The sequence below is a fragment of the Lissotriton vulgaris genome, chromosome 12 (genome assembly GCF_964263255.1).
Source record: "Lissotriton vulgaris chromosome 12, aLisVul1.2, whole genome shotgun sequence".
Lineage (NCBI taxonomy): Eukaryota > Metazoa > Chordata > Amphibia > Caudata > Salamandridae > Lissotriton > Lissotriton vulgaris.
This window is the reverse complement of record NC_141700.1, coordinates 464,172,236-464,199,933: the sequence shown is the minus strand read 5'-3', so window position 1 is coordinate 464,199,933 and position 27,698 is coordinate 464,172,236. Positions and strand designations below refer to the sequence as shown.

The 27,698-nt window shown below is 53.3% G+C and overlaps 2 protein-coding genes across 2 annotated transcripts in view; one reads left to right on the top strand and one right to left on the bottom strand.

Annotated features, from left to right (window-relative positions):
• Positions 1-10,097, bottom strand: part of LOC147676786 (uncharacterized) — a gene marked incomplete at its 5' end in the record, with an annotated part of 37,015 nt that extends 26,918 nt beyond the window's left edge. Inside the window, one exon of the mRNA XM_086946518.1 lies at positions 9,383-10,097. Within this exon, the coding sequence (XP_086802644.1) occupies positions 9,383-10,097 (715 nt within the window). The remainder of the gene's footprint in view (positions 1-9,382) is intronic.
• CTCF (CCCTC-binding factor) overlaps positions 1-27,698 on the top strand; it is a 713,286-nt gene that overhangs the window by 364,195 nt on the left and 321,393 nt on the right. The window contains exon 8 of the mRNA XM_086945216.1: positions 17,108-17,268. Within this exon, the coding sequence (XP_086801342.1) occupies positions 17,108-17,268 (161 nt within the window). The remainder of the gene's footprint in view (positions 1-17,107; positions 17,269-27,698) is intronic.

Sequence of the window (27,698 nt, the reverse complement as noted above, 5' to 3'; positions counted from 1 at the left end):
AGATGTTTTCTTGTGTTTTTCTCACGTGTGGAGCTTTCAAATGGGGAAATGTATTTTTTTCGTTTTGTTTATTTTACCCGCCGTGTCTCCGATCCTTTCGCTCTCCTCCCCCCTCCTCCTCCCCTCCCATGCCCTCCTCCTCCCCTCCCATGCCTGCCTGCCTGCCTCCGATCGTCCCCTGATTTCCTCTTGTGTGTCCGTTAGACCCCTAGGAGTCCTGCATTGATCTACATGCCGCTTTGCACATCCATGAGAAATGTGGTATTTTTTTTCTTCTGAGATGTTTTCTTGTGTTTTTCTCACGTGTGGAGCTTTCAAATGGGGAAATGTATTGCAGTAGTAGTGGAAATGTGATCGAAGGGCTTTCTTTGGTTCAACTTAGCTGTTGTGTGGCAGCCTGCCTTCAGCATAACTATTTGCTGTTTAGTCGAACTGCCTGGACACGTGGCTTTCTTCCATAAGCATTGTTCATAGCGTCTCTCGTTTTGTTGTTCAGTTTTGCATCTAGGGACTTTCATGTTTTGTTCGTGTATGCTGATGTACTAATTAATGGCTGTGGTCCTCAAAGTGCCTACATGCGCATCCCCTCCGCTCCCCCCAGTATTGCAGTAGTAGTGGAAATGTGATCGAAGGGCTTTCTTTGGTTCAACTTAGCTGTTGTGTGGCAGCCTGCCTTCAGCATAACTATTTGCTGTTTAGTCGAACTGCCTGGACACGTGGCTTTCTTCCATAAGCATTGTTCATAGCGTCTCTCGTTTTGTTGTTCAGTTTTGCATCTAGGGACTTTCATGTTTTGTTCGTGTATGCTGATGTACTAATTAATGGCTGTGGTCCTCAAAGTGCCTACATGCGCATCCCCTCCGCTCCCCCATGTTGTTGTCACTTACTTTGTAGTGTTCTAACTTTCTGAATCCTTCTTCTTTCTACCTTGATCGTTTCTCCTCCGCGATCTGTTGTCCGCCTGCTTCATTCTGCCTCTCCCCACCTCACCCCCCACCCCACCCCAATCCCCCGCCCGCCTTCCCAGCCCATGCCGTCTTCTTCCAGCCCACAGTCGCCCCTTCAAGGCCGTGTTTCGAAGCTGTGGCCGCCTCTCTCCCGGTGAACGCACTTGGATGTTACGGTCGCATTTCTCCTCCCCCCTCCCCTCTCTTCCCTCCGGCTTTTTTTTTGTTTTGTTTATTTTACCCGCCGTGTCTTCGATCCTTTCGCTCTCCTCCCCCCTCCTCCTCCCCTCCCATGCCTGACTGCCTGCCTCAACTCTCCGCCTCCCGATCTTTTCCTAGCTCCTGATCTTCTCCTGCCGGGGTTCCGATTTCCCTTGCACCCCCGATCGTCCCCTGATTTCCTCTTGTTGGCTCCAGAGCTGCATCCATTCCGGAGACGAAGTGAAATATATAGCACATCACTAGAGTCAGTGGGAGCTGTAATGTGTCCGTTAGACCCCTAGGAGTCCTGCATTGATCTACATGCCGCTTTGCACATCCATGAGAAATGTGGTATTTTTTTTGTTCTGAGATGTTTTCTTGTGTTTTTCTCACGTGTGGAGCTTTCAAATGGGGAAATGTATTGCAGTAGTAGTGGAAATGTGATCGAAGGGCTTTCTTTTCCTCACCCTCACTCACCCTCAACCCCTCACCCTCACTCACCCTCACTCACCCTCAACCCCTCACCCACCCTCACCATCACTCACCCTCAACGCCTCACCCTCACTCACTCACCCTCACTCACTCACCCTCACTCACTCACCCTCAACGCCTCACCCTCAACGCCTCACCCTCAACGCCTCACCCTCAACGCCTCACCCTCAACGCCTCACCCTCAACGCCTCACCCTCAACGCCTCACCCTCAACGCCTCACCCTCAACGCCTCACCCTCAACGCCTCACCCTCAACGCCTCACCCTCAACGCCTCACCCTCAACGCCTCACCCTCAACGCCTCACCCTCAACGCCTCACCCTCAACGCCTCACCCTCAACGCCTCACCCTCAACGCCTCACCCTCAACGCCTCACCCTCAACGCCTCACCCTCAACGCCTCACCCTCAACGCCTCACCCTCAACGCCTCACCCTCAACACCTCACCCTCAACACCTCACCCTCAACACCTCACCCTCAACACCTCACCCTCACTCACCCTCAACACCTCACCCTCACTCACCCTCAACACCTCACCCTCACTCACCCTCACCATCACTCACCCTCACTCACCCTCAACCCCTCACCCCATCACCCTCACTCACCCTCAACCCCTCACCCCCTCAACCCCTCACCCTCACTCACCCTCAACCCCTCACCCTCACCCACCTTCACTCACCCTCACTCACCCTCAACCCCTCACCCTCACTCACCCTCAACCCCTCACCCTCACTCACCCTCAACCCCTCACCCTCACTCACCCTCAACCCCTCACCCTCACCCTCACTCACCCCCACTCACCCTCAACCCCTCACCCTCACTCACCCTCAACCCCTCACCCTCACTCACCCTCAACCCCTCACCCTCAATCCCTCACCCTCACACTCACCCACACTCACCCACACTCACCCTCACCCACCCTCACCCACCCTCACTCACCCTCACTCACCCTCACCCACCCTCACCCACCCTCACTCACCCTCACTCACCCTCACTCACCCTCACTCACCCTCACTCACCCTCACTCACCCTCACTCACCCTCACTCACCCTCACTCACCCTCACTCACCCTCACTCACCCTCACTCACCCTCACTCACCCTCACTCACCCTCACTCACCCTCACTCACCCTCACTCACCCTCACTCACCCTCACTCACCCTCACCCTCACTCACCCTCACCCTCACCCTCACCCTCACCCTCACCCTCACCCTCACTCACCCTCACCCTCACTCTCACTCACCCTCACCCTCACTCACCCTCACCCTCACTCACCCTCACCCTCACTCACCCTCACCCTCACTCACCCTCACTCAGCGCAACCACAGCATCTTCACTAAATATATGTAATAAACTTTAAGCTATTGGCAATATAAAATAAAATCCATTTTATTTACTTATTAATTATTGATTGTTTTTTAAAGCCATTGATTTTTTTAATATCAATACATATAAGTCACAGATAAGTCCCGTTAATACAAAACATGTTGCTTTACAAATGCTAGAGGTGTCACATTTACAAAAATTATAACTATTGGCTTTGTAAAGAAGAAAGCTATTAATTTAGCTATTTAGAAAAAACAACACATGAATAAAAAAAAAATAAAAAAATAACACCTATAGCTCAAACTTTCCTACTGCGAGACCTATTGCATTTCCAATGCAATAGGTCTCGGAGCATTTGAGTTAGAGCTTTTAGAAATGTTTATGGCTTTTTTTTTTTAATTCTTTAGCATTGGCTACAGGAAACAAAAATGCTAAAGATTTACAAAAAAACCCATAAACAATTCTAAAAGCACTAACTCTAATGCTGCGAGACCTATTGCATTTCTAATGCTTGTTCTCTGTGGTCCCTGAGGTGTGGGGTCGCTCGGGCACCCCTGCTTCTTTATTCTGCTTGCGCAGGTTGATCTCGGCTAGGTTCCGTTCGTGTTCGTACGCCAGTTTCTTTTCCTCGAGCTCCCTTTGTCTCTGTTTCTCCTCTCTTTCTTCTCGGAGACGCAGGTGCTCTAAGTTGATTTTTTGTTCGGCCAGCTTGAGTTCAATGTCCATCTTGAGTCGGGCCATTTCCAGCTCGTGTAGTCGGGTTCTTTCTCTTTCCTGGATCTCGTCTTGCGAGAGACCCGTTCTTTGCCCTTCAGGGGCCGTGGTGGTTTTTTCTGTGGTGCTTTGATCGGGGGTTCCAGCAGCCCCGGTCTCTGCCCACGATTCTAGGGCCTGCTTGAAATCGTCTTTGGTGCTTAGTCCGGTGGTAGCGATACCCAGTTCGATGCAGAATTGTTTTAGTTCACGATGGCTGTACTCTTCCAGTTTCTCCATTTGGAATTTCTCGGTTGATCCGCTTTCTTTAGTTGTCATTGTGATTTCGTCGTGGGGTGAGCTACTCTCTGTACGTTATGCGGTGATTCGAATCGCGCCGCTGGCCACCAATGTTAGACGGACCGGGAGGGTCGGCCGAGACAACGGGGAGAGGTCTCCGGGGAGAGCCGTCTCCAACGACTGTACAGACAAGTAACTTCCCCCCCACAGACGGACACCACACAAGATTGAAGGTTAACGAGACTTTATAGGCAATTCTTAGGTTACGATGATATGATACAAGGAGGTCTGGACTCAGGGGTCCCCTCGGTTCTAGTCTCTGGCTTAGGAAAGGGGTAGCGGGACAGTCTTTGTTACCAATGAGTGAAAAATAGCTCTCAATCCTCGAGCTCGGCGTTCTAGATGATCGGGCCGCGGCGGAGCCAGGCAGGTCCCGAGATGGACGAAGGAAGACGACGGTCCGCGGCGGAGCCTGCAGGTCCCGGTGAAGATGACGGTTACAACGGTCCGCGGCCACGCCAGCAGGTCCCGACGACGATGAAGGATAAGGAGGTTGCGAAGCCTGTGGCAGCGCCAACAGGCAGGACGATGGTGCACAAGACAGAGCTACGGCAGCTCCAGTAGTCCGTCAAGGATGAGTTCCTCTTTACGTCTCTCGACTCCAAGATACAACTGCCTTCCTGCTCTGGAGCTGCCCCAGTTATAGGGCTGGCGGGCTTTGATGTCCGGACCCTCGCACTTGGAGGTCGGGAGGTCCGGGATGAGGGAGTCCAGACACCCAGCAGGGGGGTGGAGCCAGCGCCCGGGGAGGCGATGGGCGAGCGGCACTTGGCGGGGGAGAGCCATCGGCACCTCTTTCTCTCATTGACTTGCCAAGTAGCCCGCTCACCTCCTGGGTGGAGGGTGGTGCCGGAATGTCTGAGGCCGGGCCAGGCCCAGGGTTGAGGTCGATCGGGGGCCAGGCGGCCTCGTGGTGGAGTGTCCAAGATGGCGCCCCAGGCTGGGCGCGTGGGCCGGCAGTGGATCGGACCCACGAGGTCAATATGCTCGAGGGCAGGGGTCCCTGAGGGGACGGAGGACGTGCAATGGTGGTGTGTGGTACTTGCGTGACTGGACTCAGGCCTGGTTGGGCCGGGGGAGAGCGGCCCTTCATGTGGCCTGTCCAACACGAGTCATTCCGCCACGGACTCCTCCAGCTCCTCAGTGGGACCTCAATGTGGTCCTTACCAGGCTGATGGGTCCTCCCTTTGAACCACTGCATTCCTGCGAGATTCAGTTCTTGACATGGAAAGTGGCTTTCCTCATAGCAATTACATCGCTACGGAGGGTTAGTGAATTGCAAGCCCTCACTATCCAAGAGCCGTTTATTCAAATTCATTCCAACGGGGTAGTGCTTCGCACTAACCCTAAATTTCTACCCAAGGTTATGTCTCAGTTTCACATCAACCAAACAATCGAATTACCTGTTATCTTTCAAAATCCTGAGTCACTGGCGGAGCGGATGCTCCATACCCTTGACGTTAAACGGGCCCTAATGTATTACATCGATAGGACCAAGGATTTTAGGAAGACTAAGCAACTCTTTGTCGCCTTTGCACCGCACCACAAAGGTAACCCTATTTCCAAGGCTGGTATTGCTAGGTGGATCGTTAAATGTATCCAGATCTGCTATCTAAAAGCAAAACGCACTCTTACCATTCCGCCAAGAGCCCACTCCACCAGGAAGTTAGGGGCCTCTATGGCATTCCTTGGAAACATTCCTTTGGAAGACATATGTAGAGCAGCCACATGGTCTACCACACACACATTTACTAAGCATTACTGTGTTGATGTGCACTCCAAACAGCAGGCAGCTGTAGGGCAGGCTGTTCTCAAAACACTTTTTCAAACTGCTGCAGCTGGCACGGGCGGCCGCCGCTAATGGAGGGACTGCTATGTATTCTATGCACAGATATGAATTCAGCAGCCCACATGCCTCGAACCGAATATGCTACTTACCAGTATGCATCTGTTCTTGGCATGTAGGGCTGCTGACATTCATATCGCCCGCCCTCCTCCCCGGCGCCTGTAGCAGCTGCAGTATTCACATATACTCATAGCATGGTCATCATTCACTGAGTTTCACTCCATCTTGGCCACAATGGCTAAAAACAATCTGGGGATGGAGTCGATGCCCATGCGCACTGTAGTCCAGGGGAGGAGCCAGCTATCTCGTGATACTTCGAAAACTCTTCCAGGACAACAATGTGCAATCATCCGGACCCAACACTAGGCGGCGATCTATGCACAGATATGAATGTCAGCAGCCCTACATGCCAAGAACAGATGCATACTGGTAAGTAGCATATTTGATCCGGAGGCTTATAGCGCAGCAATGGCCCCAATGCGAGTGCACCCGCTGCAGAGGCTCAATCCGGCAGATATAATTGTTGTGCCCCCAGTCCCGGAATCCTGGCTTTTTACCCAGTCAGCCGATTGTTAATGGCGCACTTCGCTCCTTCAGAGCACAGGGCCTCCTCTTGTAGACAACAGTAATTCCCTGCGTGGGTCACTCGGTACCTTGTGCGGGTTAACCCCAGTGTCCAATGTAGCTGTTGTGCTCTGTGCTCCGTTCGTCGCCTCAGTTTCTTCTGTGGTGCCCCGCGTCTTGTGGGGGGTGGACGTGATCTCCTGCTTCCCTTGGCACTCGGCGTCTAAATCACCCCGGTGGCCGACGTGGCCGCAGTGCGCCGGGTCCCTTGTATGCCTTAACGAGGGGTTGCTGCACTGCCTTCCGCCTCGAAAGGGGGGTGAGGGGGGGCGCCTCTCCCGCTTCCCCCTCGAAGCCTTATGCCCGGTTTAGCTCGCCCGGTGCCAGCCCCTCTCTGTCCGCCGCCAGTTCTCAAGGCCTACCTGCCTCGTGGCGAGCCGCGACCCATACTGTCATCAGATGCCGCTCAGCAAGCAACCCTCCGCTCCGGCGCCTTTGCCGGTGAATCTTCCTGCTCTCGTTTATCGGGCATGGAGCATGTGATCGGTCCCAAACGTTCGCCGCAGCTGAGGAACAGTGAATACTTCTTGTTCCCTACGTGGTATCCAGTGAGAATACTATATGGTAGGATAAATATTGGACATTTGTCTCAGGCAGCGGGAGCCTCACCTCAAGGCGGCCATTCCGCTTGTGCGCCCTCTAGCGCCCCCAGCAATGCCAATAGCTCTAGCTTTAACAAAGATGAGACCATTGCATTGTACATGCTTGTTACTTTTGGATAGTTTTCATTGTGTAGTTTGAGAATCAAAAAGAGGTTGCTAGGAACCCCTTTTTGTCCAAACACCTAGTTTTTGATGTGGTATTGGGTCACACGCTGTCTTGAGGTCCAAAAATGCAACATAAAAATGCCTATTTTTAATACCACTGTTTTCCAATTGATGAGGTTGAATCTAAAAACCTAGCCAATGATCCTAACTTTTGTCTTAAACTCCGCTTGTAAAGTGGTTAGTATTTTATGTTCCCCGGCGTATGTGGGGGGCCGTTGTGGAGATAAGGCAAGCTAATGCCCAGAGTTGCCGAGTGTGATCCCTGGTTAGAGTAGGCACCAAGGCGAGAATTATCGAGTCCGTTGACCCTGGTCCACGACCCTGCCGCATCGGGAATTGAACCCTGGTCCCGGGCCGTCCTCTGCTTCCGCATCTGCCGCCTCTAACCAGTGAGCTACACCACTCCACATGGAGTGGAGAGTGCATAGGAAGTGGAGAGTGCATAGGGAGTGCAGAGTGGAGAGTGCATAGGGATTGCAGAGTGGAGAGTGCATAGGGATTGCAGAGTGGAGAGTGCATAGGGATTGCAGAGTGCATAGAGTGCATAGGGAGTGGAGAGTGCATAGGGAGTGGAGAGTGCATAGCGAGTGGAGAGTGCATAGGGAGTGGAGAGTGCATAGGGAGTGGAGAGTGCATAGGGAGTGGAGAGTGCATAGGGAGTGGAGAGTGCATAGGGAGTGGAGAGTGCATAGGGAGTGGAGAGTGCATAGGGAGTGGAGAGTGCATAGGGAGTGGAGAGTGCAGAGTGCATAGGGAGTGGAGAGTGCAGAGTGCATAGGGAGTGGAGAGTGCAGAGTGCATAGGGAGTGGAGAGTGCAGAGTGCATAGGGAGTGGAGAGTGCAGAGTGCATAGGGAGTGGAGAGTGCATAGGGAGTGCAGAGTGGAGAGTGCATAGGGAGCGGAGAGTGCATATGGAGTGCATAGGGAGTGGAGAGTGCATATGGAGTGTATAGGGAGTGGAGAGTGCATATGGAGTGTATAGGGAGTGGAGAGTGTATAGGGAGTGGAGAGTGCATATGGAGTGTATAGGGAGTGGAGAGTGTATAGGGAGTGGAGAGTGCATATGGAGTGTATAGGGAGTGGAGAGTGCATATGGAGTGTATAGGGAGTGGAGAGTGCATATGGAGTGTATAGGGAGTGGAGAGTGCATAGGGAGTGGAGAGTGCATAGGGAGTGGAGAGTGCATAGGGAGTGGAGAGTGCATAGGGAGTGGAGAGTGCATAGGGAGTGGAGAGTGCATAGGCAGTGGAGAGTGCATAGGCAGTGGAGAGCGCATAGGGAGTGGAGGGCGCATAGGGAGTGGAGGGCGCATAGGGAGTGGAGGGCGCATAGGGAATGGAGAACGCATAGGGAATGGAGAGCGCATAGGGAGTGGAGTGCATAGGGAGTGGAGAGTGCAGAGGGAGTGGAGAGTGGAGAGTGCATAGGGAGTGGAGAGTGCATAGGGAGTGGAGAGTGCATAGGGAGTGGAGAGTGCATAGGGAGTGGAGAGTGCAGAGGGAGTGGAGAGTGCAGAGGGAGTGCAGAGGGAGTGCAGAGTGCATAGGGAGTGGAGAGTGCATAGGGAGTGGAGAGTGCATAGGGAGTGGAGAGTGCATAGGGAGTGGAGAGTGCATAGGGAGTGGAGAGTGCATAGGGAGTGGAGAGTGCATAGGGAGTGGAGAGTGGAGAGTGCATAGGGAGTGGAGAGTGGAGAGTGCATAGGGAGTGGAGAGTGGAGAGTGCATAGGGAGTGGAGAGTGGAGAGTGCATAGGGAGTGGAGAGTGCAGAGGGAGTGGAGAGTGCAGAGGGAGTGGAGAGTGCAGAGGGAGTGGAGAGTGCAGAGGGAGTGGAGAGTGCAGAGGGAGTGGAGAGTGCAGAGGGAGTGGAGAGTGCAGAGGGAGTGGAGAGTGCAGAGGGAGTGGAGAGTGCAGAGGGAGTGGAGAGTGCAGAGTGCAGAGTGGAGAGTGGAGAGTGCATAGGGAGTGGAGAGTGCATAGGGAGTGGAGAGTGCATAGGGAGTGGAGAGTGCAGAGGGAGTGGAGAGTGCATAGGGAGTGGAGAGTGCATAGGGAGTGGAGAGTGCATAGGGAGTGGAGAGTGCATAGGGAGTGCAGAGTGCATAGGGAGTGGAGAGTGGAGAGTGCATAGGGAGTGGAGAGTGGAGAGTGCATAGGGAGTGGAGAGTGCATAGGGAGTGGAGAGTGCATAGGGAGTGGAGAGTGCATAGGGAGTGGAGAGTGCATAGGGAGTGGAGAGTGCATAGGGAGTGCAGAGTGCATAGGGAGTGGAGAGTGGAGAGTGCATAGGGAGTGGAGAGTGGAGAGTGCATAGGGAGTGGAGAGTGGAGAGTGCATAGGGAGTGGAGAGTGCATAGGGAGTGGAGAGTGCATAGGGAGTGGAGAGTGCATAGGGAGTGCAGAGTGCATAGGGAGTGCAGAGTGCATAGGGAGTGCAGAGTGCATAGGGAGTGCAGAGTGCATAGGGAGTGGAGAGTGCATAGGGAGTGGAGAGTGCATAGGGAGTGGAGAGTGCATAGGGAGTGGAGAGTGGAGAGTGCATAGGGAGTGGAGAGTGCATAGGGAGTGTAGAGTGCATAGGGAGTGGAGAGTGTAGAGTGCATAGGGAGTGGAGAGTGTAGAGTGCATAGGGAGTGGAGAGTGTAGAGTGCATAGGGAGTGGAGAGTGTAGAGTGCATAGGGAGTGGAGAGTGTAGAGTGCATAGGGAGTGGAGAGTGCATTGGGAGTGGAGAGTGCATAGGGAGTGGAGAGTGCATAGGGAGTGGAGAGTGCATAGGGAGTGGAGAGTGCATAGGGAGTGGAGAGTGCATAGGGAGTGGAGAGTGCATAGGGAGTGGAGAGTGTAGAGTGGATAGGGAGTGGAGAGTGTAGAGTGGATAGGGAGTGGAGAGTGTAGAGTGGATAGGGAGTGGAGAGTGTAGAGTGGATAGGGAGTGGAGAGTGTAGAGTGGATAGAGTGGATAGGGAGTGGAGAGTGTAGAGTGGATAGGGAGTGGAGAGTGTAGAGTGGATAGGGAGTGGAGAGTGTAGAGGGAGTGGAGAGTGCAGAGGGAGTGGAGAGTGGAGAGTGCATAGGGAGTGGAGAGTGGAGAGTGCATAGGGAGTGGAGAGTGCATAGGGAGTGGAGAGTGCATAGGGAGTGGAGAGTGCATAGGGAGTGGAGAGTGTAGAGTGCATAGGGAGTGGAGAGTGTAGAGTGCATAGGGAGTGGAGAGTGTAGAGTGCATAGGGAGTGGAGAGTGTAGAGTGCATAGGGAGTGGAGAGTGTAGAGTGCATAGGGAGTGGAGAGTGTAGAGTGCATAGGGAGTGGAGAGTGTAGAGTGCATAGGGAGTGGAGAGTGCATTGGGAGTGGAGAGTGCATAGGGAGTGGAGAGTGTAGAGTGCATAGGGAGTGGAGAGTGTAGAGTGCATAGGGAGTGGAGAGTGTAGAGTGCATAGGGAGTGGAGAGTGTAGAGTGCATATGGAGTGGAGAGTGCATATGGAGTGGAGAGTGCATAGGGAGTGGAGAGTGCAGAGTGCATAGGGAGTGGAGAGTGCATTGGGAGTGGAGAGTGTAGAGTGCATAGGGAGTGGAGAGTGTAGAGTGCATAGGGAGTGGAGAGTAGGGAGTGCATATGGAGTGGAGAGTGCATATGGAGTGGAGAGTGCATAGGGAGTGGAGAGTGCAGAGTGCATAGGGAGTGGAGAGTGCATAGGGAGTGGAGAGTGCATAGGGAGTGGAGAGTAGGGAGTGCGGAGTGGAGAGTGCATAGGGAGTGGAGAGTGTAGAGTGGATAGGGAGTGGAGAGTGTAGAGTGCATAGGGAGTGGAGAGTGGAGAGTGCATAGGGAGTGGAGAGTAGGGAGTGCATAGGGAGTGCATATGGAGTGGAGATTGCATAGGGAGTGGAGAGTGCATAGGGAGTGGAGAGTGCATAGGGAGTAGAGTGCATAGGGAGTGGAGAGTAGGGAGTGCATAGGGAGTGGAGAGTGCATAGGGAGTGGAGAGTGCATAGGGAGTGGAGAGTGCATAGGGAGTGGAGAGTGCAGAGTGCATAGGGAGTGCAGAGTGCATAGGGGGTGGAGAGTGCATAGGGAGTGGAGAGTAGGGAGTGCATAGGGAGTGGAGAGTGCAGAGTGCATAGGGAGTGGAGAGTGCAGAGTGCATAGGGAGTGGAGAGTGCAGAGTGCATGGAGTGGAGAGTGGAGAGTGGAGAGTGCATAGGGAGTGGAGAGTGCATAGGGAGTGGAGAGTAGGGAGTGCATAGGGAGTGCGGAGTGGAGAGTGCATAGGGAGTGGAGAGTGCAGAGTGCATAGGGAGTGGAGAGTGCATAGGGAGTGGAGAGTGCATAGGGAGTGGAGAGTAGGGAGTGCATAGGGAGTGCGGAGTGGAGAGTGCATAGGGAGTGGAGAGTGCATAGTGAGTGGAGAGTGCATAGTGAGTGTAGAGTGCATAGCGAGTGGAGAGTGCATAGCGAGTGGAGAGTGCATAGCGAGTGGAGAGTGCATAGGGAGTGGAGAGTGCATAGGGAGTGGAGAGTGCATAGGGAGTGGAGAGTGCATAGGGAGTGGAGAGTGCATAGGGAGTGGAGAGTGCATAGGGAGTGGAGAGTGCATAGGGAGTGGAGAGTGCATAGGGAGTGGAGAGTGCATAGGGAGTGCAGAGTGCATAGGGAGTGGAGAGTGCAGAGTGCATAGGGAGTGGAGAGTGCAGAGTGCATAGGGAGTGGAGAGTGCAGAGTGCATAGGGAGTGGAGAGTGCAGAGTGCATAGGGAGTGGAGAGTGCAGAGTGCATAGGGAGTGCAGAGTGGAGAGTGCATAGGGAGTGCAGAGTGCATAGGGAGTGGAGAGTGTAGAGTGCATAGGGAGTGGAGAGTGCATAGGAAGTGGAGAGTAGGGAGTGCATAGGGAGTGCAGAGTGCATAGGGAGTGGAGAGTTGTTAGACGGACCGGGAGGGTCGGCCGAGGTTACGGGGAGAGGTCTCCAGGGAGAGCCGTCTCCAACGACTGTACAGACAAGTAACTTCCCCCCCACAGACGGACACCACACAAGTTTGAAGGTTAACGAGACTTTATATGCAATTCTTAGGTTACGATGATGGATACAAGGAGGTCTGGACTCAGGGGTCCCCTCGGTTCTAGTCTCTGGCTTAGGAAAAGGGGTAGCGGGACAGTCTTTGTTACCAATGAGTGGAAAATAGCTCTCAATCCTCGAGCTCGGCGTTCTAGATGATCGGGCCGCGGCGGAGCCAGGCAGGTCCCGAGATGGACGAAGGAAAACGACGGTCCGCGGCGGAGCCTGCAGGTCCCGGTGAAGATGGCGGTTACAACGGTCCGCGGCCACGCCAGCAGGTCCCGACGACGATGAAGGTGATGAAGATTACGAAGGCTGTGGCAGCGCCAACAGGCAGGACGATGGTGCACAAGACAGAGCTACGGCAGCGCCAGTAGTCCGTCCAGGATGAGTTCCTCTTTACGTCTCTCGACTCCAAGATACAACTGCCTTCCTGCTCTGGAGCTGCCCCAGTTATAGGGCTGGTGTGCTTTGATGTCCGGACCCTCGCACTTGGAGGTCGGGGGGTCCGGGATGAGGGAGTCCAGACACACAGCAGGGAGGTGGAGCCAGTGCCCGGGGAGGCGATGGGTGAGCGGCACTTGGCGGGGGAGAGCCATCGACACCTCTTTCTCCCATTGACTTGCCAAGTAGCCCGCTCACCTCCTGGGTGGAGAGTGGTGCAGGGATGTCTGAGGCCTGGCCAGGCCCAGGGTTGAGGTCGGCCGGAGGCCAGGCGGCCACGTGGTGGAGTGTCCAAGATGGCGCCCCGGGATGGGCGCGTAGACGGGCAGTGGATCGGGCCCACGAGGTTGACATACTCGAGGGCAGGGGTCCCTGAGGGGACGGAGGCCGTGCAAGAGTGGTGTGTGGTTCCTGCGGGACCGGGCTGAGGCCGGGTCGGGCTGGGGGAGAGCGGCCTTCCATGTGGCCTGTCCAACAAGAGTGCAGAGTGCATAGGGAGTGGAGAGTGCAGAGTGCATAGGGAGTGCAGAGTGGAGAGTGCATAGGGAGTGCAGAGTGCATAGGGAGTGGAGAGTGGAGAGTGCATAGGGAGTGGAGAGTAGGGAGTGCATAGGGAGTGGAGAGTGCATAGGGAGTGGAGAGTGCATAGGGAGTGGAGAGTGCATAGGGAGTGGAGAGTGCATAGGGAGTAGAGAGTGCATAGGGAGAGGAGAGTGTAGAGTGCATAGGGAGTGTAGAGTGCATAGGGAGTGGAGAGTGTAGAGTGCATAGGGAGTGGAGAGTGTAGAGTGCATAGGGAGTGGAGAGTGTAGAGTGCATAGGGAGTGGAGAGTGGAGAGTGCATAGGGAGTGGAGAGTGTAGAATGCATAGGGAGTGGAGAGTGCATAGGGAGTGGAGAGTGCATAGGGAGTAGGGAGTGCATAGGGAGTGCATAGGGAGTGCATAGGGAGTGCATAGGGAGTGGAGAGTGCATAGGGAGTGGAGAGTAGGGAGTGCATATGGAGTGGAGAGTGTATAGGGAGTGCAGAGTGCAGAGTGCATAGGGAGTGCAGAGTGGAGAGTGCATAGGGAGTGCAGAGTGCATAGGGAGTGGAGAGTAGGGAGTGCATAGGGAGTGGAGAGTGCATAGGGAGTGGAGAGTGCATAGGGAGTGGAGAGTGCATAGGGAGTGGAGAGTGCATAGGGAGTGGAGAGTGCATAGGGAGTGGAGAGTGCAGAGTGCATAGGGAGTGGAGAGTGCATAGGGAGTGCAGAGTGCATAGGGAGTGGAGAGTGCATAGGGAGTGGAGAGTAGGGAGTGCATAGGGAGTGGAGAGTGCATAGGGAGTGGAGAGTGCATAGGGAGTGGAGAGTGCATAGGGAGTGGAGAGTGCATAGGGAGTGTAGAGTGCATAGGGAGAGGAGAGTGTAGAGTGCATAGGGAGTGGAGAGTGGAGAGTGGAGAGTGCATAGGGAGTGGAGAGTGCATAGGGAGTGGAGAGTGCATAGGGAGTGGAGAGTAGGGAGTGCATAGGGAGTGCATAGGGAGTGGAGAGTGCATAGGGAGTGGAGAGTGCATAGGGAGTGGAGAGTAGGGAGTGCATAGGGAGTGCATATGGAGTGGAGAGTGCATAGGGAGAGGAGAGTGTAGAGTGCATAGGGAGTGGAGAGTGTAGAGTGCATAGGGAGTGTAGAGTGCATAGGGAGTGTAGAGTGCATAGGGAGTGTAGAGTGCATAGGGAGTGTAGAGTGCATAGGGAGTGGAGAGTGCATAGGGAGTGGAGAGTAGGGAGTGCATAGGGAGTGCATATGGAGTGGAGAGTGTATAGGGAGTGGAGAGTGCAGAGTGCATAGGGAGTGGAGAGTGTAGAGTGCATAGGGAGTGGAGAGTGTAGAGTGCATAGGGAGTGGAGAGTGTAGAGTGCATAGGGAGTGGAGAGTGTAGAGTGCATAGGGAGTGGAGAGTGTAGAGTGCATAGGGAGTGGGGAGTGGAGAGTGCATAGGGAGTGGAGAGTGCATAGGGAGTGGAGAGTGCATAGGGAGTGGAGAGTGCATAGGGAGTGGAGAGTGCATAGGGAGTGGAGAGTGCATAGGGAGTGGAGAGTGCATAAGGAGTGGAGAGTGCATAAGGAGTGGAGAGTGCATAGGGAGTGCAGAGTGGAGAGTGCAGAGTGTATAGGGAGTGGAGAGTGCCTAGGGAGTGGAGAGTAGGGAGTGCATAGGGAGTGGAGAGTGCATAGGGAGTGGAGAGTGCAGAGTGCATAGGGAGTGGAGAGTGCAGAGTGCATAGGGAGTGGATAGTGCAGAGTGCATAGGGAGTGGATAGTGCAGAGTGCATAGGGAGTGGAGAGTGCATAGGGAGTGCAGAGTGCATAGGGAGTGGAGAGTGCATAGGGAGTGGAGAGTGCATAGGGAGTGGAGAGTGGAGAGTGCATAGGGAGTGGAGAGTGCATAGGGAGTGGAGAGTGGAGAGTGCATAGGGAGTGGAGAGTGGAGAGTGCATAGTGAGTGGAGAGTGCATAGGGAGTGCATAGGGATTGGAGAGTGCATAGAGAGTGCTAGAGAGTGCAGAGTGCATAGAGTGCTAGAGAGTGCAGAGTGTATAGAGAGTGCTAGAGAGTGCAGAGTGCATAGAGTGCTAGAGAGTGCAGAGTGAGTAGGGAGTGCTAGAGAGTGCAGAGTGAGTAGGGAGTGCTAGAGAGTGCAGAGTGAGTAGGGAGTTCTAGGGAGTGCTAGAGAGTGCAGAGTGAGTAGGGAGTGCTAGAGAGTGCAGAGTGCTAGAGAGTGCAGAGTGACTGCAGAGATTAAGCTAATGGCAATGTAAATGACAATGCCATGTATTTATCTGTTTTCAAAACCAACACTTAAATACAAATTTTGTCATTTACTATGCCAATAACTCTAACTTTTCCAAATGCGACACCATTGCATTGTAAATGCTTGTTTAAAAAGGACATAGGCTACTATTGACATGGCTTAAGGCCATTATAGCCTATGAAATCTTAAAAGCACTGCTTGAATATTTTACCGTTTGACTCCCATCTCAACGACAGGGAATGATTCTTGCATGTGAATCTATGAAGGATGTAGCAATCAAAAATGGGGAGAAGGAATGCTTGTGATCCCACCAAGTTCCTTGGCTTCAAGTACTTCTAATCAAAAAAGAGGGGGGTTGGGGGGATCACTTGTCCTGTATAACCTGGGTACAGTTCTAACTGGAATGACCCTTGGTAAAAGACCCCCATACATGTGTAGCAATGGTGGTATGGGCGGTATATGTTGGTTCTCCACCTTCGTTTACACGTCTGTGCAGAATCATGGGGTCAGTTGGTATGCACCCTCCACCTGGAGGAGAACACCCTAGGTTAAAAACAGTAGTGATTAGTGATAATGGGTGATGTGTGGGTGAATTTATTTAAAAAGCAATCCAATCATGCCAGGAAAAATAAAATTGTATTGTCCGGGATTGAATTGTGGGTTGAGGATATGGCAGAATACGTTTTTAGAAATAATTAGGATTCATACATATTCCATCCTCTGGTGTTTAAACAATGGTCGACATGTTTCAGCCTTGTGTCGCCTAAAAAGGTCGGTATGGCTTTCTTCAGGACCAGGTGAGTTCTGTGCAGAGAGTGACGTATGTCTACTCTTTAATGAAGGTCAAAATTGGACCTGTGGGTGAAACAACAAATAAATTACTAGGGTGCGGGTCATAGGGACGTGTGCGTTACTTAAACAATATTCATAAAGATGTTTTAAAAGGTGTTCATGAGTAAAACTTCGCTGTGAGACTTGCTACTTAGAGGGGACATCAACCACATACTCATCCTGACAAACAAACAAAAATGGGATAGAGAACCTCTTATGACATGTTGTAAGAGGTCAAAATAATTTTTGAGTCTTATAATTAGCATACGCTTTCTGGAGTTCTCTTGGATCAAAAAACAAGGATACCAATACTGGATAACTGCAGTTTGCAGGTTAGTAACTTCTATTCCAGGGGATACTCATCAATGGTGATTTTCAGTAGTATAACTGTTCCGACTAATATCCATTAATTTTTTTGATCTTTAACAGCCAGATGTTCTTAAGAACTACAGGCACATGTTATAGAAATAGGTAGCGGAGGAGTTAAACCACTATTGTGGGCAAAGTCATTTCGATTAAGTAAAGTGAGCAGTTCGATGATATGTATGTGAAGACTAGTTGAGAGAAGACAACCCAACCTGGGGATGAAAAGGCAAAATCAGCATGATAAAATGTTGATCCAAAATACAAATCCTATCACTAAATAAAGGAGAGTACTTGCACATGTTTCTTTATTTGCTCAAAGGATAGATTGGAACGCTTCTTTTTGTCTTACATGTAGGTGTCCATTTGAGAAAACAGCATTCCTATATTGAGCTAGGAAGAAAGTGTCGTTATTGTGATGCTGTGTTCCATGAGCGATATGCCCTCATCCAACATCAGAAGTCTCATAAGAACGAGAAACGCTATAAGTGCGACCAGTGTGAATACGCTTGCAGACAAGTAAGTGAATGTGTGCAATTTTCCTAGTTGGTCTTTTCATGCTAATCTGTTTCACTCTTGAAGTTTCTTGGTTTTCCAAATAAAACATGTTCTGCCAAACTCCCCTTTCTGACTTTTCGTTACAGCTTTCGATTTATACTTCGACATAATTAAGTAGTTTGGTTTGCCCCAGTATTGGAACTTTCATAGATTACCATGCTTTTGTATCATTCCCCGTCGTTGGAATGGGAGTCTTGGTAACAAAAATAACATAGCAGTAGGGACAAAAGAGAAAGGAAAAAGGCCTAGGCCTCATTCCCTTTTGTAGCCCATCACTCTCTTTGTGTAAAAGAGACCAAACTTAGGCATCAGCCAATCAGAAGAGCCTCCCCCTTTAGAACCCTCCTGAAGGAACCTCAGAGCCTCAGATTTTCTACCGCACGTTGTGCTTAGGGAGTCTTCTTTGAGCTCTGCTCAATCTACTCTTCAGGAGTTTATTCTTCACCATTTTTGTTCAGTTTTCTCTTCAGTTTGTCTGCTGATCCTTCCAGGATGTCTGACGAGAAGAAAGCCCGTTTCAAGCCATGTTCCACCTGTGGTAAGAAAAGGCTTTTCATTGAGGATAAGCATAAGGATTGCATCTACTGCCTCTATCCTGACCACAAGGCTGCGGACTGTAAGATCTGCAGCACCTTTTCAACTAAGACCCTCCGGGACCGTGAGGGTAGGCTTCTGACATGGCTCCAGAAGTTGACATCCAGGAAGGATACTGTCTCCAGTGACAGTGAGGATTCGGCATCGGCATCTTCCTGAAGGTGGTCAGTAAAAAGGGGTAGGGGCTCTCCTCCTTCTGTGGAGCGTCCTTCTAAGGCCTCAAAAAAGATCCCCAGTGATTCTGAGAGCCAGGGTCCAGGCAAATCTCCTCACCAAGGTGAAAAGGAGAGGGTAGGACCATCTACGCCTACTGAAGTGTTGAAGACTGATCCAGCTTTCAAGAAGCCCTCTTCCCATTCTTCTGACAGAAGTCGTCCGTCGACGAAGAAATTGAAACAGAAGCTGAAACTGGTTCCATCGACGGGCTCGTCGATGGGACAATCGACGACGGGATCGTCTATCACAGATACAGCAGCGTCGACGAGGGACTCGCCGACGACGGCATAGTCGCCGAAGGCGTCGGCGACGACAGCATCGTCGACGAGGGTGTCGTCGACGAGAGCCTCGACGAAAGCAACATTGAAGACGACGACGGCTGGGATGTCGACAGTCTCATCGACGACGCCCATCCCGTCGTCGAGTGTTTTTGTGTCGAAGCAGACGACGGCTGCATTCTCAATTGCATCGTCAACTGGACCGTCGACTATTTTGTCATCGGAAAAGAGGATCACAATTTCCATGACCAGGATTACCCCGGACATGACCTCTCCCAGGAGGGTAACCCCTCTTCCTCCAGCTCTACTGTTCGATGAGGATGAGTCTGAAGAGGAGGATCAGGACTCAAATGGCTATGTCAACAGCCCCTCTCAACTGCTGGTTAAATGCCAAGAAACGGACTCAGACGGAGGATATGACCAAGTGGAGGGCTATGAACGTCATGCTGCCCAACCACAGCAATACTCTGGTCAAGAGATGGTTACTGTACCATCATCTTTCCTACAGGACCTGCATAATATGCTGCAAGATTATAAGTCTAAGGCTTCACACTCTGCTCCAGCTCATGTGGCGCACGGCATGCCTGTCATGGCACCGGCCTCAACGGTTGTTCCTGTATCACCACCTCAGGAGTCTCTTCAACCACTGACATCGACTCCACAAGAGCCTTCCAGACCTGCTGACACTCAGGATGATTCCTCGGATGAAGATCATGATTCGGAGGGTAGAGATGATCAGGCCTCTGAGTGGTATGATTACGTCATTCCAGACCCTCCATCTCCAAGTCCGGATCTGGTGGATTCTCCACATGCTGATGTCGGAGGTTTTCATCAGCTGATTGATGTTGCACCGTTCCGGTACCAGCTACCTCCAGAAGCGAAAGCAGAAGTGTTGGACAGGCCACGTGAAGGGCCGCTCCCCCTCTGCCCGACCAGGCCCGAGCCCGGCCCCTCAAGTGTCACACACCACCACTTCACGTTTTCCGTCCCCTCCGGGACCCTTGCCTCTGAACATATCGACCTCGTGGGCCCGATCCACTACTGGCCCGCGCGCCCAGCCTGGGCGCCATCTTGGACACTCCACCACGAGGCCGCATGGCCCCCGATCGACCCCAACCCTGGGCCTGGCCAGGCCTCAGACATCCCGGCACCACCATCCACCCAGGAGGTGAGCGGACTACTTGGCAGGTCAATGGGAGAAAGAGGTGTCGATGGCTCTCCCCCGCCAGGTACCGCTCGCCCACAACCTCCCCGGGCGCTGGCTCCACCCCCCTGCTGGGTGTCTGGACTCCTTCATCCCGGACCCCCCGACCTCCAAGTGCGAGGGTCCGGACATCAAAGGGCACCAGCCCTATAACTGGGGCAGCTCCAGAGCAGGAAGTCAGTTGTATCCTGGAGTCGAGAGACGCAGAGAAGAACTCATCCTTGACGGGCTATTGGCGCTGCCGTAGCTCTGCCTTGCGAACTATCGTCCTGCCTGTTGGCGCTGCCGCAACCTTCGTAAACCTTCATCGTCGTCGGGACCTGCTGGCGTGGCCGCGGACCGTTTGTAACTACCATCTCCATCGGGACCTGCTGGCTCCGCCGCGGACCGTCGCTTCCTTCGTCCATCCCGGGACCTGCTGGCTCCGCCGCGGCCCGATCATCTAGAACGCCGAGCTCGAGGATTGAGAGCTATTTCCATCTATTGGTAACAAGACTGTCCCGCTACCCCTTTTCCCAATCCAGAGACCAGAACCGAGGGGACCCCTGAGTCCAGACCTCCTTGTATCATTTCACCGTACTTAAAGAATTGCTTATAAAGTATCGTTAAACCTTATCCTGGTGTGGTGTCCATCTGTCGGGGGGAAGTTACTTGTCTGTACGATCGCTGGAGATGGCTCTCCCCGGAGACCTCTCCCCTTATCCTCGGCCGACCCTTCCGGTCCGTCTAACAAGAAGCAAGGAAGGTCTTGCAAGAGGGGGAAGCGACATCGATGGACTGGGCCCCACACAATCATTGAGCAAAAGGGAGAGGTCACCTACCTGGTGGACCTTGGAACTACCAGGAGCCCCCTCAGGGTGCTCCATGTGAATAGGCTCAAGGCATATGTCGACAGGAAGGACATGAGCTTGCTCATGGCCACAGATGAGGGACAGGAGGAGGAGAGTGACCCTCTCCCAGACCTGCTCACTCAGAACCCTGATGATGGGTCAGTAGATGGTGTTGTCTTTTGTGGCAGGCTCTCTGAACATCAGCAAAAGGATTGCAAACAAGTTCTTCAATCCTTTAGACATATGTTCTCTCTGACACCCAGTCAAACCAATTGGTGCACCCATGAGGTTGACACTGGTGACAGCCTGCCAGTTAAGAGTAAAATCTACAGGCAGCCTGATCATGTCAGAGACTGCATCAAAACTGAAGTGCAGAAAATGTTGGGAGCTGGGAGTCATTGAGCCCTCAGATAGCCCTTGGGCTAGTACAGTAGTTCTAGTGCCAAAGCCTCACACCCAGGGTGGTAAGAAAGAGAGTAATGAGGTTTTGCGTAGACTACAGAGGCCTCAATGCAGTCACTAAGACTGATGCCCACCCAATACCAAGGGCAGATGAACTGATAGATAGATTGGCTTCTGCCAACTACTTAAGTACATTTGACCTGACAGCTGGGTATTGGCAAATCAGGTTAGCTGAGGATGCCAAGCCCAAGACAGCATTTTCAACCCCTGGTGGGCATTATCAGTTTGTGGTAATGCCCTTTGGTTTGAAAAATGCACCTGCCACCTTCCAAAGGCTGGTGAATCAAGTTCTCACTGGGCTGGATGACTTCTGTGCAGCATATCTTGATGATATAGCTGTCTTTAGTTCCACCTGGGAGGATCACCTGGTCCACCTGAGGAAAGTGTTAGAGGCACTGCACGCAGCAGGTCTCACTATCAAGGCCACAAAGTGCCAGATAGGGCAGACACAGGTTGTATACCTGGGCCACCTTGTAGGTGGAGGCCAGGTTCAGCCACTGGAGAGCAAGATACAATCCATCAAGGATTGGGCTCCTCCAACCACCCAGACTCGGGTTAGAGCTTTCTTCTGCCTGACTGGTTACTGCAGGAAATTTGTCAGAAATGATGGATCAATTGTGACTCCACTTAATGACCTGACAAGCAAAAAGATGCCAAAGAAAGTTCAGTGGACAGCAGGGAGTCAAAAGGCATTCGATGACCTAAAGCAGGCCATGTGCACAGCCCCTATCCTTAAGAGTCCAGACTACTCCAAACCATTCATTGTCCAAACAGATGCTTCTGAGTTGGGTGTGGGAGCTGTTCTATCTCAGCTGAATTTTGATGGTCATGACCAGCCAATTGCTTTTATTAGCAGAAGGCTGACCCCCAGAGAGAAAAATTGGTCAGCTATTGAGAGGGAGGCCTTTGCTGTGGTTTGGGCCCTGAAGAAACTGAGGCCATACTTGTTTGGCACTCATTTCAAGATTCAGACCGACCATAAGCCCCTCTTGTGGCTAAATCAGATGAAGGGTGAAAACCCCAAACTGCTTAGGTGGTCCATTTCCCTACAGGGGATGGATTTTACAGTGGAGCATAGACTTGGCACTGATCATGGCAATGCAGATGGGCTCTCCAGGTATTTCCACTTAGAGCAAGAAGACTCACCTGGTCAAGGTTAGTTTATTGTCCCAAAGTTTGGGGGGGGGGGGGTCATGTAGGAGAGTAGGGTCTGCAATCCTATGATCACCCCAGATTTTTGCTTTTTGCTTCACTGGTTTACGACTTCTCTGGCTGTGGGCCTGCTAATCAGACCCACAGCCTTGCTGTTCTCTCACTAAATTGACACGTGTACCTTAGGTGCATTTACCAATATGTACTGGGCCACCTTATCAGACCCTGTAACTCAGGGCATAGGTGTACCCAGGGCCTACCAGGGGCTGCAGCATGTATTATGCCACCCCTGGCTGGCCATCTAAATCTGACACAACTGGCTGCACGACAGCTGGGGCAAAGTGGTGTAATCACCCTTTGCTGTAGATATAGTATACCTATATCTAACCCTAAAATGGACACATGTATTCCTATCAGTCACTCCTATGGCAGGCCTTAACAATCCTGAAGGCAGAGTGCTTGGAATTATGTGAGATGGTGCTCTGGCATGAGCTGAGCCCGTCTGCAGCTTGCGGAACCAAGTCCTAATAGCTGTTCTATGATAACGCGTACCATATACTCTTAAGTGCATTATAATCCTCGCGGTTATATGCCAACTCTGGTATCGCTTTATCAAAACATGTCGAGTAAGGTGTCATACGAATTGGAATACTAACCCCTCGCAAATTCTGGCGACGGGGTTAGCATTCCACCCTTCTAGAGGGACACGACATGTATGTAACTGTGAACCCCGGTTAAAGTTAACTCGAGCCTCAGCATCACAAAATGGATGCTGCCACCACAGACACAAGTCTGACCTCCTGCTGCTGGGAGTCCTTCCAGCGAGGAGAGCTTGGACAAAGGGTTTCCTGTCAGGGGCGGTGCTAGCACCGACCCAGACAGGGTTTTGTGTATCCTAGGTAGGCAGGGCTGAATAGGAAGGTGACTGCAAGTGGCACCCCGGTGCTCACTGTGCATCTGCCAGTTTGAACCGGTTCCAGGGGCACACCAGCCCCTAAGCTGGGGAAAGTCCGGCATTGGGAGAGGGGTGTAACCACCCCCCTTCCTGGTCCCACCCATGGGCAGGACCTAGTCCCGTACCAGCCCCTTTCTTTAGTATAAAGGTGGGTGTGGGGACCCTTCCAAATTAGATCATCTTTGAATCCTGAAACTACTTTCTACGAAAAGAACTCAAGACTTCTTCCTAAGATTTCTCCCTTGTGGCTAAGGAGTAGTCACCCTGCATCAGTGGGCACCAACTAAGTAACCTGCGGTTTGCTGCACGTCCTTCCTCCGGAATCCGACCGACCAGCACGACGAGACCCGGCTTCCCTGGCACCTCTGACCTCTACCTGCATCATCAGCCACGCTGAGATTCGTGGGTGTGACGAGACCTCGAGGGACCGGCCGTCTTCAGAACTGCACTAAGCTTATCCAGCACGACCGCCGAGTGTTGGACAGGCCACATGACGGGCCGCTCTCCCCCGGCTCGACCAAGCCCGAGCCAGTCATACAAGCACCACACACCACCATTGCACGTCCTACGTCCCCTCAGGGACACCTGCCCTCGAGCATGATAACCTCGTGGGTCCGATCCACGGCCGACCCACGCGCCCAGCCCGGGCCGCCATCTTGGACACTTCGCCACGAGGCCGCCTGGCCCCCGATCGACCTCAACCCTGGGCCTAGCCCGGCCTCAGACATTCCGGCACCACCCTCCACCCAGGAGGCGAGCGAGCTACTTGGCCAGTCAATGGGAGAAAGAGGTGTCGATGGTTCTCCCCCGGCCAGTGCCGCTCGCCCATCGCCTCCCCGGGCGCTGGCTCCACCCCCCTGCTGGGTGTCTGGACTCCCTCATCCCGGACCTCCCGACCTCCAAGTGCGAGGGTCCGGACATCAAAGCACGCCAGCCCTATAACTGGGGCAGCTCCAGAACAGGAAGGCAGTTGTATCTTGGAGTCGAGAGACGAAAGAAGAACTCATCCTGGACGAACTACTGGCGCTGCCGTAGCTCTGTCCTGTGCACCATCATCCTGCCTGTTGGCGCTGCCACAGCCGTCGTAACCTTCATCCTTCACCGTCGTCCGGATCTGCTGGCAAGGCCGCGGACCGTTGTAACTGTCATCTGCATCGGGACCTGCTTGGCTTCTCCACGGCCCGTCGACCATCCTTCATCCATATCGGGACCTGCTTGGCTTCTCCACGGCCCGCCGACCACCCTTCATCCATCTCGGGACCTGCTTGGCTCCTCCACGGCCCGATCAGCAACCACGCCGAGCTCGAGGATTGAGAGCTATTGAACTCATTGGTAACTAAGACTGTCCCGCTACCCTTTTCCTCAACCAGAGATCAGAACCGAGGGGACCCCTGAGTCCAGACCTCCTTGTATTATATCAACGTAACCTAAGAAGTGCATATAAAGTCTCGTTAACCTTCAATCTTGTGTGGTGTCCGTCTGTGGGGGGGAAGTTACTTATCTGTACAGTCGTTGGAGACGGCTCTCCCTGGAGACCTCTCCCCGTAATCTCGGCCGACCCTCCCGGTCCGTCTAACATTGGTGGCCAGCGGCGCGATCCGAATCACCGCATAACGTACAGAGAGTAGCTCACCCCACAACGAACAACAATGTCGACTAAAGAGAGCGGATCAACTGAGAAGTTCCAAATGGAAAAGCTAGAGGAATACAGCCATCGTGAACTAAAGCAGTTCTGCATCGAACTAGGTATCGCTACCACCGGACTAAGTACCAAGGACGATTTTAAGCATGCCCTAGAATCTTGGGCAGAGACCGGGGATGTCGAAGCCCCGGAGCAAAGCACCGCGAAAAAGACCAACACGGCCCCTGAAGAGCAAAGAACGGGTCTCTCGCAAGACGAGATCCAAGAAAGAGAAAAAGCCCGACTACACGAACTTGAAATGGCCCGACTCAAGATGGACATAGAACTCAAATTGGCCGAGCAAAAAATAAACTTAGAGCACCTTCGCCTCCGAGAAGAAAGAGAGGAGAAACAGAGGCAAAGGGAGCTCGAGGAAAAAAGACTAACGTACGAGCACGAGCGGAACCTAGCCGAGATCAACCTGCGCAAACAGAATAAAGAATTAGGGGTGCCCGACAGACCGTCCACCCCCGGGACCACGGACAAAAAAGTGCACATCCCCAAGGATGTGGTCCGAGAATATTTTCGAGAAGACGACATCCAGCAATGGTTTAAGGCATATGAAATCGCGATGACTGCGCACCGGATCGATAGAGCCGACTGGGGAGCCGGCCTATGGGGCAAATTCCTCAATGAGGGCCGCGATACTCTGTTACAGCTCCCAGACCACCAGATGACCTCCTACGACCATATGAAAGCGGCCCTCCTCACTCGCTATGGCCTCACGCCCGAGATGTACCGTCAGAGGTTCCGAGACTGCACACGCATTCCAGGTACAACTTGGGTGGACTATGTAACGTACTTCAGCCGAGCCTTCGAAGGCTGGATCAGAGGGAACAACGTCACGACCTACGAGCAGTTGTTCAATCTGATGGTATGGGAGCATCTGTCCAACAACTGCTTCATTGAACTACGCCAACACCTCCTCGACAGCAAGTTAACCGATCCCCGGCAGCTCGCAGCCGAAGCTGACCGGTGGGAGATCACCCGAGTGGGCCGGAATGGGTCCTACGAGCAGAACAGGAACAACAATGGTCACCACCGATCCAGAGGAGGAGGAGGGGGCCAAGGACGAGGAAGAGACAACACTCCGGCCGCCCCCACTACCAGCACCACCCCCCCGGCCAACCGGGGCAGCACCCCGGCGCGACCGGGATACAGAGCCAATGTTACATGTCACCGATGCCAACGAGTAGGCCACTATGCAAATGACCCAAGCTGCCCGCAGTATCCGAGCCCAAGACCCCGCCAGGTGGCCGCCGCGGCACTAGGGGAAGAACAGATCTCCGAGGAACCAGAAACAGACGAGCAAGAGTATCAAGGGTGGGAGCCAGCCGCCATGACTCTCGCGTGCTTAGGGGGAAGAGACATGGTCCCGCGGGTCCCCCTACCCGCTAACACCCAGAAGTACAGCCAATGGGTGAGCATCAATGGACAACGGGCCGAAGCCCTTCGAGACACCGGGGCCAGTGTGACAGCCGTCCGCTGTCATCTGGTGACCCCAGAACAATATCTACCGAACATTCTCTGCCCTGTACGATCAGCCGACAACTCGGAGAGTCTGTGTCGGATGGCCTGCGTCCCCTTTGAGTGGGGAGGGGTCTCCGGCATGTTGAAAGTAACGGTCCGAGACGACGCCCCCGTGGACTGCCTCCTCGGAAATGACCTGGAAAGCTCCCCGTGGGCAGCCGTGGAGCGAAAAGAACACTTGGGGATGTTGGGCGTCCCAGACTGGGCGTGCGTCACCACCCGGTCTATGGCCGCCCGTGCCAACCATCACCCGGAAGAACCAGAATGGCCGGCGCCTCCGCCTCCGGTCGCCCCCGCCGAGACCCCCGACCAGGGCATCCCCCTCGAACCTGCTCAACCTTCCGACCTTGCTAATCTCGACCAGTGGGCTCAAGAAGGGGGGCCCACACAAGAACAATTTCGTCAGGAGCAGAAGACCTGTCCCTCCCTTGAGGGACTCCGACAACAAGCGCTCGCCCAAAGCGCAGGGGATACCTCCGGAACTCATTGGGTCTACTGGGACAATGACCTACTGTACAGCGAGCAACGAATCGCCGAGCTGGGGGCCAACCGAGTACTAGTGGTGCCACTCCGCTTTAGAGACTTCCTGCTAAATCTGGCCCACGATGTCCCCCTGGCAGGGCACCTGGGACAAGATAAAACCTACAGCCGCCTAGTGACCCACTTCTTCTGGCCAAAAATGAGAAACGATGTGCACCAGCATTGCCGATCTTGCCCCACGTGCCAAGCCAGTGGGAAGAGCGGCCGCAAATTAAAGGCCCCCCTGCAACCCTTTCCCGTAGTCACGACCCCATTTGAGAGGGTCGGAATAGACATTGTGGGACCCCTAGACCCACGTACAAGACAAGGCCATCGCTTCATCCTAGTACTAGTGGACCACGCCACCCGCTACCCTGAGGCTATTCCTCTCCGGACCGTCACAGCCCCAGTGGTCGGCAGGGCCCTGATGGGGATCTTCTCCCGTGTGGGGTTCCCCCGAGAAGTCGTCAGTGACAGAGGCACGAACTTTATTTCCAAATACATGAAGTCCCTCTGGCAACAGTGTGGGGTCACCTACCGCTTCACGACCCCCTATCACCCCCAAGGAAACGGACTTGTTGAGCGGTTCAATCGCACTCTAAAAGGGATGATCGGGGGATTGGAAGAACCCCTCCGTCGCCAGTGGGACGTGCTGCTGCCGTGCCTCCTCTTCGCCTACCGGGAGGTCCCACAGAAGTCCCTAGGCTTCAGCCCATTCGAGCTGCTCTATGGGCACCCAGTACGGGGGCCACTCAGCCTGATCAAAGAAGGCTGGGAGTTGCCTCCGGCCAAGAGTCCTCCAGATGTCTTCCGGTACCTCCTCACCCTCCGCAACCAGTCCCAGCGGTTCAGAGACCTAGCGAAAGCCAACCTAGAGGCCAGTCAAGAGGACATGAAGAGATGGTATGACCAGAACGCCTCATCTATTGAATTCGAGCCGGGGCAACAGGTCTGGGTAATGTCCCCCACA